General features: G+C 41.5%; 1 protein-coding gene across 1 annotated transcript in view; it reads right to left on the reverse strand.

Annotated features, from left to right (window-relative positions):
• Positions 1–13,377, reverse strand: part of LOC140211147 (cullin-associated NEDD8-dissociated protein 1-like) — a 52,455-nt gene that overhangs the window by 34,259 nt on the left and 4,819 nt on the right. The window contains exons 3-5 of the mRNA XM_072280663.1: positions 12,417–12,571; positions 10,839–10,962; positions 341–597 (exon numbers count right to left, since the gene is read on the reverse strand). Of these exons, the coding sequence (XP_072136764.1) occupies positions 341–597; positions 10,839–10,962; positions 12,417–12,571 (536 nt within the window). The remainder of the gene's footprint in view (positions 1–340; positions 598–10,838; positions 10,963–12,416; positions 12,572–13,377) is intronic.

The raw sequence follows: 13,377 nt of genomic DNA on the forward strand, positions 1-13,377 counted from the left end.
TCATCGTTCATTGCCATTAAGCAATCATTACATCATGAGTTCACTCTAATCCATGGCACAGCTATCAAATGTTGCATGTGTGTATAACCTTACTTAATGATTGTTAGAATAAACGATAATATTCGTATATTCAGGCATGTGACGATTCCGTACTGAATCTAATACATGTTTTGCTTAAATTTCTGCAGTTTCACAAAGTTTTCTAATTAAAAACACTGAACAAAGCTTCAAGCTCGGGTGATTTTTCAGAAGATATTTGACTCCCTGCATAACTTTGTACACAATGCACTGAGAGGACAATCAATTAGCTAAAAAAGCTAAGAATCTGGCAGTCACTCACCAACCCTATGTCCAGCCTGTCGACTGATGGCACCAATGCACTGAATGTAGGTTCTGGTCATAGAGGTAGACTCATTCTTTGACAGTTCTACCATGAGATGATCCATTAATTCTGAGAACAGGCAGCTGCTGCAGCTCATGACTAGGTGTCCCAGAGAGATGATGGCTCTCTTACGCACAGCTAGCCTTGGACTTGAAAGCTGGGGCAACAGACAACTCAGGATGGAAGAATGAAATGTGATTAGGGTCCCACCTAACCTGTAATGACAGATGTAAGGAATATTCAGAAAACAGGAAGCACTACACATGCCTATTGTAGATAACACATCCATTCTGTTCAACAATTATCATGTCTGATCTTAAATCCAAAACTATTTGGCAGCTCACACGTGACATCTTCAGTAAGATGCCATTTAATTCCTAACAATAAAAAGTTAGATTCCAACCGAAATTATTAGAAAAATCAACATTAAAATCAGTTCATTTTAACATTAGAATTACAGAAACGTTAATCTGGCACCCTCAGGAATGATATGATACATGCGAGGGGGGAGTGGGGGGAGGAGGAGGGAGAGTGAAAGATAATTAGAAATTTCTCGATTCAATAATACTTGTCCTATGATTAATAAGTAAACCCAATCACACATATAAAAATCATGCAGCAAAGGAGGCAGGTATATAGTTGATCATCCTGCTGCTGAAACCAGTTTACTTGTATCAAAAACCCTCATGAATGCAACAGCAATCCCCATTTCCTAATCAAATCTTTTATTTGATATCTTAATTCATTTCCCACCAAACAGGCCAGATGAAATGAACCCAAGATACCAATTCCAACTGAACATGCTGTTATTTTACTATACTCCCTCGGCCAATGTGCTCAAAGTCCAGTCTTATTGCCATAATATTCTGAATATAACATGCACGGATTATATCTGTGTGCCCATAACTCCTGATTTGAAAATACTGCACTGTCAGGAGTGTCTTATTTCAAGTCACACATTAAATCTCAAGCTCATATGTCCACCCAAGCAAATTCAGAAGAGCCTGTAGCATTACTGCAAGGAGCGACGAGTTTGCCGCAGTATCTTGAAACATGCATCAAACTAGGTCACTTAACTCAAATTGCTGTGCACAGATCAATTAGAATTGGGGCATATCATGATACAGATCAAAAATTAATGTACAGAAAGACTGGGAAGAAATAAACTCATGGCCCAGGACGTGGAATTACAGAGATAAGTGCTCAGGGTGTTGCTGTTCAGAATCTACATCAATTTGACTGAGTGGACCTAATGTTAAACTGAGTAGGATTAAGAGTACAGAATAAAATGCAAAGCTGCTTCATGAGAACATGGACATGCTGAGGGAGTTGGCAAGAACATGGCAGATGGCAAATAGTGTGAAAAATGAGGGGCCCTCAATTCTGATAAACAAAACAGAAAAGCAGATTTTTTAAAAGGGTGAGAGAGTCAGTACTGCTGATATATAAAGAGAACAACTGCTCATATAAAACTCACTGAAAGCAATCCAGATGGAACAATTAGGAAGAAAAATATTAAGTTGTCCCTTATGACAAGAGGATTTGAAGAGCAAGAAAGAAATCCCTATATAATTCCAATAAGAGTTTGATGAGACCTCATGTGGAGTATTTACTGTTCTGCTCTCTATATCCAAGGATGGAACTACCCTAAAGCAAGTGCAGCAAAGTTTCACTAAAATCTGGATTTCAAGGATGGTGGTTTCGTTTACATCTGGAGATTGAGTACATCAGGTCTGTATTACCTTGAGCTTATAAGAACAAGACCTCAATGAAATTCACAAAATACTTAGAAATTGAAAAGCTGGGTGTGAGTGGGAGTGGGAGTGGGAGTGGGAGTGGGAGTGGGGGAGGGGGAGTGGGAGTGGGGGAGGGGGAGGGGGAGGGGGAGGGGGAGGGGGAGGGGGAGGGGGAGGGGGAGGGAGGGGGGAGGGGGAGGGGGAGGGGGAGGGGGAGGGGGAGGGGGAGGGGGAGGGGGAGGGGGGGAGGGGGAGGGGGGGAGGGGGAGGGGGAGGGGGTGGGGGAGGGGGAGGGGGAGGGGGAGGGGGAGGGGGAGGGAGAGGGAGAGGGAGAGGGAGAGGGAGAGGGAGAGGGAGAGGGAGAGGGAGAGGGAGAGGGAGAGGGAGAGGGAGAACCGGAGGGTTGTCAAAGTTTCAGAATAAGGCTAGTGTTAAGAGTTGATACAAGGAGAAATGTTTTCATTTGGAGGGTGATGAACCACATGAATCACTGTAATGCTTGCTCCAAATCTCCTGTAGAGGCTCAGGGACTTTAAAGGAATAAGAAAAAGCATACTTGATCTTGATAAATGACAGAAAGTTTGAAGGAATAGATAACCTACCCTTGCTTCTATTTCTTATGTTACCTACTCCTCAATTAACCACTAAAATGCTTCCTGACGTTTAAGCAGACTCCACTGTGAAGTCACTCACTTAAAACAAGAACTCTTTCTCTCTTCAGAGACTGCTTGACATGCTGACTATTTCCTGCATGTGCCATTTTGTATATATTTTCAGCTTCGGCAGTATTTTGCTTTTCGATCATGAAAACAGAACAAATTTGAAAACTGCTAGTTTCCATATCACATACATGTCGGTAGCAGTAGATTAGCTCTAATTATTTTGAGACCTATCTGAAGTCTGGAAAAGGGTTGTAACAGACAGAATTCTCTCACAAATGTCACTCAGCAGTACCACCAGATTAGAAGGAAGCTACATGAAGGCAACTGGAAAGCCCAGAATTTCCTGATGGATCTTCAATATCAGAAATCCATGGAGATTTTTCTTTCATTCAATTAGATCAACCTTGATTGATTAAATCTAATATACCTGATTAAAACAGAAGATAATCAGGAAGAGTTAGTAAGAGATCTGAAAGTGGGAGGGGGAAATCCAAAATGATACGAGAAGACGGGGGGGGGGAATGGAGCCAAGAGCTGGACAGTTGATTGGCAAAAGGGATATGAGAGGATCATGGGACAGGAGGCCTAGGGAGAAAGAAAGGTGGAGGGGAGAAAGAAAGGTGGAGGGGGGAAGCCCAGAGGATGGGCAAGGAGTATAGTGAGAGGCACAGAGGGAGAAAAAGGAGAGAAAAAAAAAGAATATATAAATAAACAAATAATGGGTGGGGTACGAGGGGCATTAACAGAAGTTAGAGAAGTCAATGTTCATGCCATCAGGTTGGAGGCTATCCAGACAGAATACAGGTGTCCCCTGCTTTTGGAACGGTCGCTTTACGAAACCTCACTGTTATGAAAGACCTACATTTGTTCCCTGTTTTCGCTAACAGGTGTTTATAATATTACGAAAAAAGGTAGTGCGCGAAAAAAAATCAGTGCGCACCCCGAGCAGCCACTCTCCCCAGGAATGGCATTCTCGCCGGCATTGCTTAAACACGTGCCTGTGAGCAGCCGTTAGCAAGGTGAGTTCTAAGGTATCGGAAAAGCCTAAGAGAGCTGGTAAGGGTGTTACACTTAGTGTAAAACTAGACATAATTGAGCATTTCGATTGTGGTGAACGAAGTAAGGACAAAGTGAGCTTGGCTTGTGGAAGCTGACTAAGATGATGTTGAAGAGGTTTTGGCATCCCATGACCAAGAACCGATAGATGAAAAGCTGATGCAATTGCAAGAGGAAAGGAGAACAATCGAAACCGAATGAGTAATGATAAAGTACGACTTTAATTTTGAAAGGGTACGTCGGTTTACAGCATATTTGCAAGATGGTTTGAGTCCTTACAAAGAACTGTATGATAGAAAAATGCACGAGGCTCATCAGTCAAGCATACTGTACTGTCGTTTTTCAAGCCTTCCACATCAGACGACGAACCTCGACCTTCGACACCGAGACAGGCAGACATAGGAGAAGATGAGCTGCCTGCCCTAATGGAAACAGACGATGAGATGACACCCCAGTGTCCCACCACCCCAACCCCCAGGCCACGGACAGATACCGATTCGCGGAGAATGCAGCAGTAGCTGGGAGGCACACAGCACATCTTTAAGAAAAAAGCAAAAATAAACATGTTAATTAATTACGTGCCGGGCGGCACCTAATTAATTAGCATGTTTATTTCGGCTTTTTACTTAAAGATGTGCTGGGTGCCTCATTATCATTACTCATTCGGTTGCGATGCTTCGCGCATTGGTACCGAGTCGCTGCCCGGAGGGTGGGGGCCACTGCACCACCCAAACTCCGACGACTCAGTCTAACACACCATCAGTGTGCTCGGCGCTGTCCCAATTACGGTAAGTGATACTACTCTGTACATACATTATTCCTACTTTATATCGGCTGTGTAGTTTTACGTATTATTTGGTATGATTTGGCAGTTTCATAGCTTAAAGGTTACTGGAGAGCACTTGCACCGTGTTTCTGCGGAGAGCGCTTGCGTGAGATTTTCGCTATGGAGAACAGTTCAGGCAATGATTGTGGAAAAGTATTTCTACTTTATATAGGCTGTGTATTTATCATATCATTCCTGCTTTTACTATATGTTACTGTTATTTTAGGATTTATGTGTTATTTGGCATGATTTGGTAGATTATTTTTGGGTCTGTGAACGCTCACAAAATTTTCCCATATAAATAAATGGTAATTGCTTCTTCGCTTTATGATATTCCAGCTTACGAACCATTTCATAGGAACGCTCTACCTTCGGATGGCGGGGGAAACCTGTATAAGGTGTCATTTCATGCCATCAAGTTGGAGTAATCAGAACAAGTGCTACACATGCCCTTACACTTCCTCCCTCACTACCATTCAGCGCCCCAGACAGTCCTTCCAGGTCAGGCGACACTTCACCTATGAGTTAGCTGGGGTGATATACTGCGTCCGGTGCACCCGATGCGGCCTTCTATATCTTGGCGAGACCCGGCACAGATTGGGAGACCGTTTCGCTGAACACCTACACCCTGTCCGCCACAGAAAGCAGGATCCCCCAGTGGCCACACATTTTAATTCCACGTCCCATTCCCATTCTGACATGTCTATCCATGGCCTCCTCTACTGTAAAGATGAAGCCACACTCAGGTTGGAGCAACAACACCTTATATTCCGTCTGGGTAGCCTCCAACCTGATGGCATGAACATTGACTTCTCTAACTTCCGTTAATGCCCCTCCTCCCTCTCGTGCCCCACCCGTTATTTATTTATATATTCTTTTTCTCCCTCTGTCCCTCACTATACCCCTTGCCCATCCTCTGGGTTTTCCCCCCTTCCCCCTTTTCCTTCTCCCTGGGCCTCCTGTCCCATGATCCTCTCATATCCCTTTTGCTTATCACCTGTCCAGCTCTTGGCTCCCTCCTGTCTTCTCCTATCATTTTGGATCTCCCGCTCCCACTTTCAAATCTCTTCCTAGCTCTTCTTTCAGTTAGTCCTGACAAAGGGTCTCGGCCCGAAACGTTGACTATACCTCTTCCTAGAGATGCTGCCTGGCCTGCTGCGTTCAGCTGAAACTCAGTGATGCTTTTACTGCTCCCAGACACAAAATATTCTATACCAGCTTACTTTCTGCCACTCACCATAATGTGAGATGACCAAAGACTAATAACCTGATCTGCACTGTTCACTCCATGCTCACCGTCCTTTGGTAACTTTCTGCCTCCAAGTGTTTTAAAGGATGCATCCGTTCAAACCACTCCATGGCCCCATCTTTATCACTACAAGCTGTTCTATCCAGTTCACCTATCATGAACCTAACACTCTTTCAGTTCCAGCCTTCTGATTCCCTTCAGCATTAATACCCAGACCATTAGCTGTCTGATCAAAATAGTGCAATTCTATTCCTGAAGTACTGATTTTCATCTTCTATTCTTTTCAGAAGCTTAACATCTACATATTGGATAAGCTTTTGATCATTTTGATTGATGTGCCTTTGAGTTAGCATCAATCTTTTTTTTCTGGGCCAGTAAATATCTTCAAATCTGCTGTTGTTTTATGAAATCAGATTTCAAGGGGAGCCATAACTTTACTATGTTAAATTATCACAACGCAGCATATATTGCGATACAATGACATGTGAATACTTAGACTTACTGCTCACAATGTGGAGAAATGGATTAAATGACTGCATCAGAGCAGCTACAATTCTATTCTACACTTGGCCCAAAACATTGTGTGCAATAGGGAAGGCCTTGCAAGCTTATTGCACTCAAAACCATTTCCTTGATTCACCAGCCAAGGAGGAGAAATAAGGGAAGAGGGCAGATGGTTGATGTAGTGATCAGTTTAGGAAGTTCTAACAGAGTTGTTGCAAATAAATTTGCCATGAAGCCAATTCTCTGCAGTAGTGAATGGACCCATGGGCTGGACCTTCTAGCTGACCCATCTATAAAGCAAGGCTCAAACCCCTTGAAGGGTTGCTTCCACAATAGTGGCGAACACTATCTGCAGCATTAGCATCAAATATAGAGAACCCAGAAGAAAAATGGTGGATTTTCCAAACCACATAGTATTCCTTAAATCTGTTTAACAGATGTCTTTCTTTTCAAACAAAACTACATAAAATGTAATGATAGAACTTCGAGACCTTAATATACATAGATTATGTCAGTGAGCAACTAGTTCAGAAGTTAAACTACTACTCTCCAAACCCAAGCCTTTTCTTCTTGTATTACTCCCTAGACACAGGTCAAAAAGAGGTGATTCTTGTTAGAACCAGTCAATAATTCCCCACCTCAGTCACTGGAAATTTTTCAAAAAGTACTAAGTGCCAAACCTAGGTCTGATGTCACACCCACAAGGGAATACTGCAGCTGGTTGTCATGTAAACTAACATCATTGTTTTCTCACTGTTTCTTTGTATTACTCTATTAATATGACCACTGTTTCTTTTGTATCCTGAGTTCTAATAGATTATTATGGAACTTGGTTTTGGAATATCTCACTCTTGGTTATAATAGATATTACAGACTTTATTATCCAAACATTCAGAGTAATCCTGTGTGTCACCACAGAACACTTTCCCTGCCATTATATTCCTCATGCATCACTAAAGAATATTACTCCTGACATCATTGCCTTGATTATATTTCCAAGAATGATCCACATTGTCAAATACATTATTCCTAATAGCACCTTCTTTGCACCATTACGCATTATATTATTCCTAATTATTACAAAATATGACAGTTATTGTCACTGCATGCTATTACAAAAGTTTATCATTATGTTATGTTTTATATCCCTTATGTAGATGCTGACAGTCAAGATCTTACAACAGCTTTTGTTACTCCTAACATTCTACCTCTTTATCACTATTTAAATAGAACATGCTCTACCATGCTGCATTTGAGATGAGCAAAAAAAGATGAAGGAGAAATACATCTGGCAAAACTAATTAAGCAAGATATTATTGTACAAACTGCCCTTAAGGGCTCAATGATAAGAGTCAATTTGTTTAGAGTTAGACAGCAATAAAGGCATACACTATTTGAAGCCATTCTATGGATGCCCAATTTATGTAAAAAAAAAAGAGCAAGCCTGAAGGTAGTTAGATGTATGAATTCATTTATCACAACACTGATTGAGGTAAGGCAGACAAAAGGGATAATTTCTGAAGTGTGAGTTTAAGTGGAGATCCCCAATAACCTTATTTACAAGGAAAAAAGCAGTTAGATCTGCTCTGAGGAATAAGATGAACTAGAGTGAAAAAACACAGGGTACACTGATCATAAACGCAAACACGAGGAAATCTGCAGATGCTGGAAATTCAAGCAACACACACAAAATGCTGGTGGAACACAGTAGGCCAGGCAGCATCTATAGGAAGAGGTACAGTTGACGTTTCGGGCCGAGACCCTTCGTCAGGACTAACTGAAAGAAGAGGTAGTCAGAGATTTGAAAGTGAGAGGGGAAAATCCAAAATGATAGAAGACAGGAGGGGGAGGGATGGAGCTAAGAGCTGGGAAGTTGATTGGCAAAAGCGATACAAGGCTGGAGAAGGGAGAGGATCATGGGACAGGAGGCCTAGGGGGAAAGAAAGGGGAAGGGGAGCACCAGAGGAAGATATAGTGAGAGGGACAGAGGGAGAAAAAAGAGAGAAAGAAAGGGGAAAAAATAGAAACTAATAAATAAGGGATGGGGTAAGAAGTGGAGAAGGGGCATTAACAGAAGTTAGAGAAGTCAATGTTCATGCCATCAGGTTGGAGGCTACCCAGACGGAATATAAGGTGTTGTTCCTCCAGCCTGAGTGTGGCTTCATCTTTACAGTAGAGGAGGCCGTGGATGGACATATCAGAATGGGAATGGGACGTGGAGTTAAAATGAGTGGCCACTGGGAGATCCTGCTTTCTCTGGCAGACAGAGCATAGGTGTTCAGCGAAACAGTTTCCCTCTGTCCCTCTCACTATATCTTCCTCCAGTGCTCCCCCCCTTTCCTTCCCCCAGGCCTCCCGTCCCATGATCCTCTCCCTTCTCCAGCTCTGTATCCCTTTTGCCAATCAACTTTCCAGCTCTTAGCTCCATCCCCCCCCCCCGTCTTCTCCTATCATTTCGGATCACCCCCTCCCCCTCCCATTTTCAAATCTCTTCTTTCAGTTAGTGCTAACGAAGGGTCTCGGCCCGAAACGTCGACTGCACCGCTTCCTATAGATGCTACCTGGCCTGCTGCATTCCACCAGCATTTTGTGTGTGGTACACTGATCATGCTGCACTTTGAATTTTTGTAAGATACTAATCAGAAATGTAAAAGGGCATGGTTCACACCTGGAAGATACCTAAATTCAACAACACTGAAGGAGATCTGGCTCGGGTAAAGTGGAACCAAACATTATTGAAAAGATCCAACAAACTAATATGTAATGAAACATGGGTAACAATTAAACAGGAATATAGAAAAACCAAAGCTAGAGCTTTCTGGATGACAGATAATCTGTGATGCAATAAAACCAAAAGTTGTATGATACGCGCCAAGTGAACAAATTGAGTGAGAATCAGGATGAATAGAAGTGATAGGAAAAGAAGATACCAAAGAGAGAACATAAGAACAGCAGTTAACAAAAAGGAATCAGTGATTGTTATAAGCAGACGATTAGTAAACAGAAACTGAGAGAGATGGGTCCAGTTAAAGACCAAAAGGCTTAAGGCAGAGTTCAGGGTACTTTGCTTTGAACTTTACCAGAGCCAAAATTCCCACCAACATCTCATGAGATTTGGCAGGAGATGAAAGGATGGGGTAAGTATTAGAAATTAAAGCCATGTTATAGCAAATTGTGTTACCTACCATATATATTTTATAATGCTGAGTAAAATTGTGCTGCATTACAGAAGGGTTTGTCAATAATGCAGTGGACTGGAACATGGCAAGGGTAACATGCTTATCCATAACGTATATTCAAGAATGTGCCTGACAATCACAGGACAATCAAATTAATCTTGAAGACTCTGGGAACAATGAGACAAAATTAAGAGGACATATGGAAAAGTTGGCATCGATAAGTGATGAGCTGTGCTTGAGTCATCTAAATTATTTGACAAGATAATCGAAGTTGAAGTGAATGTAAGAGACTGGATTTGACGGTCACAAATAAAAATCTTGTTAGCAAAACTAGAGTTATTAGAGTTTGTGGTAGCACAGATACGAAACTGGCTCAAGAACAAAGAAGGGTTCTCCCTATAGTTGTTTTCTAGATGGGAAGACGGTAGCTCGGTGTTCTGCCGGACTGAGTACTAGGATTACTGATTTTATTAAATAAATATTGGATATGAAGGTGCAGAGTAAATATTCTCAGGACACATAAAACCCTTGAGATATAGTGAATAGCCCAGTTAGTAATAGACTGCAAGTGTGCATGGATAGACTCACCAATGACAAACAAAATGCAAAGTATGATACGGTCTATTTTGGCATTAACAGCAAGATAGACTATAGAATAAGCAGCATCATTCTAAGGTGCAAGGGAAGAGGGACTTGAATTACCTGTGTAAAAGTTTTTGAAAGTAACAGGACATTGCCAGTAAAGTTAGTAATGCATTCAGGATCTCAAATTCTTAAAAAGTTCAGTAAACAAAAGGGAGGTTATATTATACTTTGATTGCATCCAATTCTGCTTGTCACTTTAGGAAGGATACACAGATCCAGAAGGTGCAAAATAAAAAGTTATTAGATTACTTCCAGTGATGAAAGTTTTCATCGACAAAAATTTAAGATTTGGTAGAGGTTCACAAAACCAAATGTGCTTACGAAAGCTAAAAGGGGTGCAACCTCTTCCATTAGTAAATGCTACAAAGATCAAGAGACAAAATGATGGGCAAAAGTTACTGGAAGGAGAGTTTGCAGTTAGGACTAGTAGATTTGGTGCAAACAATCACACTTTGGACTTTCAAGAGGATAGGCAGGAGGCAGGCTGCAAGGAAGATAGGAGAATGGGTCTGACTGTTCCTTGCACTGTGCCATAACCATTCTTTTATTCCTTCACACAATAATCTGAGCTCCTTTGCCTGTCATGCTAACAACTTTACCTGCTCAACATATCAGATAGGATATCCAAGGCTTCCAGCTGGACAGATACATCCTCCTGCTTGGCAATAGCACTTGTAAGACGCCCAGTGATTTTCTTGCACACATTGGCAGATAGGGCTAAACCTAGAATAAAGCAAATGTTCATTGTCTATGAGATGCCGCTCACCTTAGGGTTATTTAGTTTTGCTCCTTTCCCCCTCATCTGTGGATTCCAAAGCTAGGAGGAGGTATTCTTTCCACACCTTGAGCACTTTTGTGCTCAAAATTCCCACCTCTTATAACTAGGCAAGAAGAACAGAATACAAGTAGATGAACTAATGCTCTGCATTTGCCTAACATTTCTTAAAGTCTGCCAATTATGTTATAGGTATTTTATCTTCTCTGATGTCACAGGCTAACATCCCAGTCACTGGCTGCCATCACTCTGTAAGTTCTACAGTTCTCTAGCCTCAGCAAGTGCTACACATTAGTTCCAAAGATTGAAAACTTCAGGTAACACCCTTCGTTAGCAAGTAAACCAGATTAATTTTCCCATTGCTTACTGGAATGTTAAATGGTAAATTTAACTGGAAGGGTGCCACATGAACTTCAACTATGGTCTCTGTAAACCACACAAAGTAATTTCATGTAGCCAAATTTGATGATGATATAAAGATACAGGGTAAAATAAATTAAGCTGAACTATAGACGCTCCAAATGGGTAGACAAAAATCTAGCAAATCGAGTATCACATAGGGAGCAGAAGAGTTTTTATTGGGGGAAGTAGAAAAGTAACATATTGTTTAAAAGATAAAGAACTAAATACTAAACTATGTAAGGAGCTGAATGCTCTCATGTGTAATTAACAAACCTGTACATAAAGATAACAAGTAATAGGAAAATTAAGGGGTTTTAATCTCTATTGCAAAAGAATAAAGAAGCCCCACTGCAGCTACATAGAACATTAAAGAAATCGCAGAACAGTCTGAATGTCTGCATATATTCAAGGCCAAATTGAATGGTTTGCTAATAAGGAAGGAATCCAGGGTTTGGGGAAATGGGGTAAGAAAGTGGAGCCGACGATAAATTCAAATCAATAACCATCTAACTTAATGGCAAAGCAGCACAGGGCCAAATGGAAGGTAAGTGAAGATGAGTGGAGGGTAGTCCCTATACTCATAGTTATCTTGCAACACAAGTTAAAAAGATTGTTCTTTGTGATGGTTGCCTCTATATTCAATTAGCTTATAGACCTTCAGTGATAAAGTCCCCCTGTAATATGCTCTCACCTGAGTTATCTAACAGCAATTAGTGCCTGACTCAGTCAAAGCCACTTCAATACCTGCCTTCACAACATCACCATTCAACAACTCAGGTCAAACACCAAGACAAATTCGAACCATTCAGAGGGTGGTTCTACAATTCACAGGAATTTTGTCTTGCATTTGAGCTTTCCAAAACCATTTAAAATAATCACCCTAAAATCACACAAGAAATGATGAGTTACAAGAGTGCAAAATTACAAAATCACAAAATCAGAATAAGAGAATAAAGCAAGAGGTGGAGCAAAGTTTACTAAGTATGAAGCAAGCTCTCACCACTAGAAGCAGGAGGTAGTTCTGCAATGACAGTCTTCAAGCCAATACTGGATATGTCCCGTAGTTGCTCTTTGTCAGACAGCATGTTGGTACACAACGTGTCCACAATTGTCTCCACCTGATACTCTTTAACCTTGCTGACCAGGGGGCCCAAGCTGTGGGAAGGAACAAAAGAAATGCCCTGAAACTGGAATTTTGGCACTAGTACTGAAAAAAAAATCAAGATCAGAAACAGGTTTAACATCACTGGCATATGTCATGAAACTTGTTGCTTTGTGCCACCAGTACTTTACAATACATAATATTAAAAACTATAAGTTACATTAAATATACATAAAAACTACTACAACATCAACTCAGGCCTAGGGGGCCGGCGTCGGGCAAAAAAGAAATCTAAATTGAATAAGTAATACAGAAAAAAAGTGGAAAAATACTGAGGTAGCATTCATGGATTCATTATCCATTCATAAATCTGATGGCAGAGGGAAACTTTGAGTGTGTGTCTTCAGGCTCTTGTACGTCATCCTTGATGGTAGCAATGAGAAGACGACATGTCCTGGGTGATGTGGGTCCTTAATGACAGATGTCACCTGTTGAAGGTGTCCTGGATGCTGGGGGGGGAGAGAGGGGGGGCTAGTACCCATAAAGCAGCTGGCTGAGTCTACAACTTCCTGCAGCTTTTTCTAATCCCCCACCCCCAGACCAGATGGCCATACAACCAGCTAGAATACTCACCATGTATTAGTGTCTTTGGCGACATACCAATTCTCCTCAAACTCCTAAGGAAATACAGCCACTGCCACGTCTTCTTTGTAATTGCACTAATATGTTGGGCCAAGGATAGACCTTCAGAAATTTTGACATTGAGTAAAGGTAATAAGCTAGCCATGATGGAATAGCAGAAGAGACTTATTGGGCCGAATGGCCTAATTCTGCTCCTACCTTTTCATGGTCTAATTTA

The sequence above is a fragment of the Mobula birostris genome, chromosome 16 (assembly GCF_030028105.1).
Source record: "Mobula birostris isolate sMobBir1 chromosome 16, sMobBir1.hap1, whole genome shotgun sequence".
Taxonomy (NCBI): Eukaryota; Metazoa; Chordata; class Chondrichthyes; order Myliobatiformes; family Myliobatidae; genus Mobula; species Mobula birostris.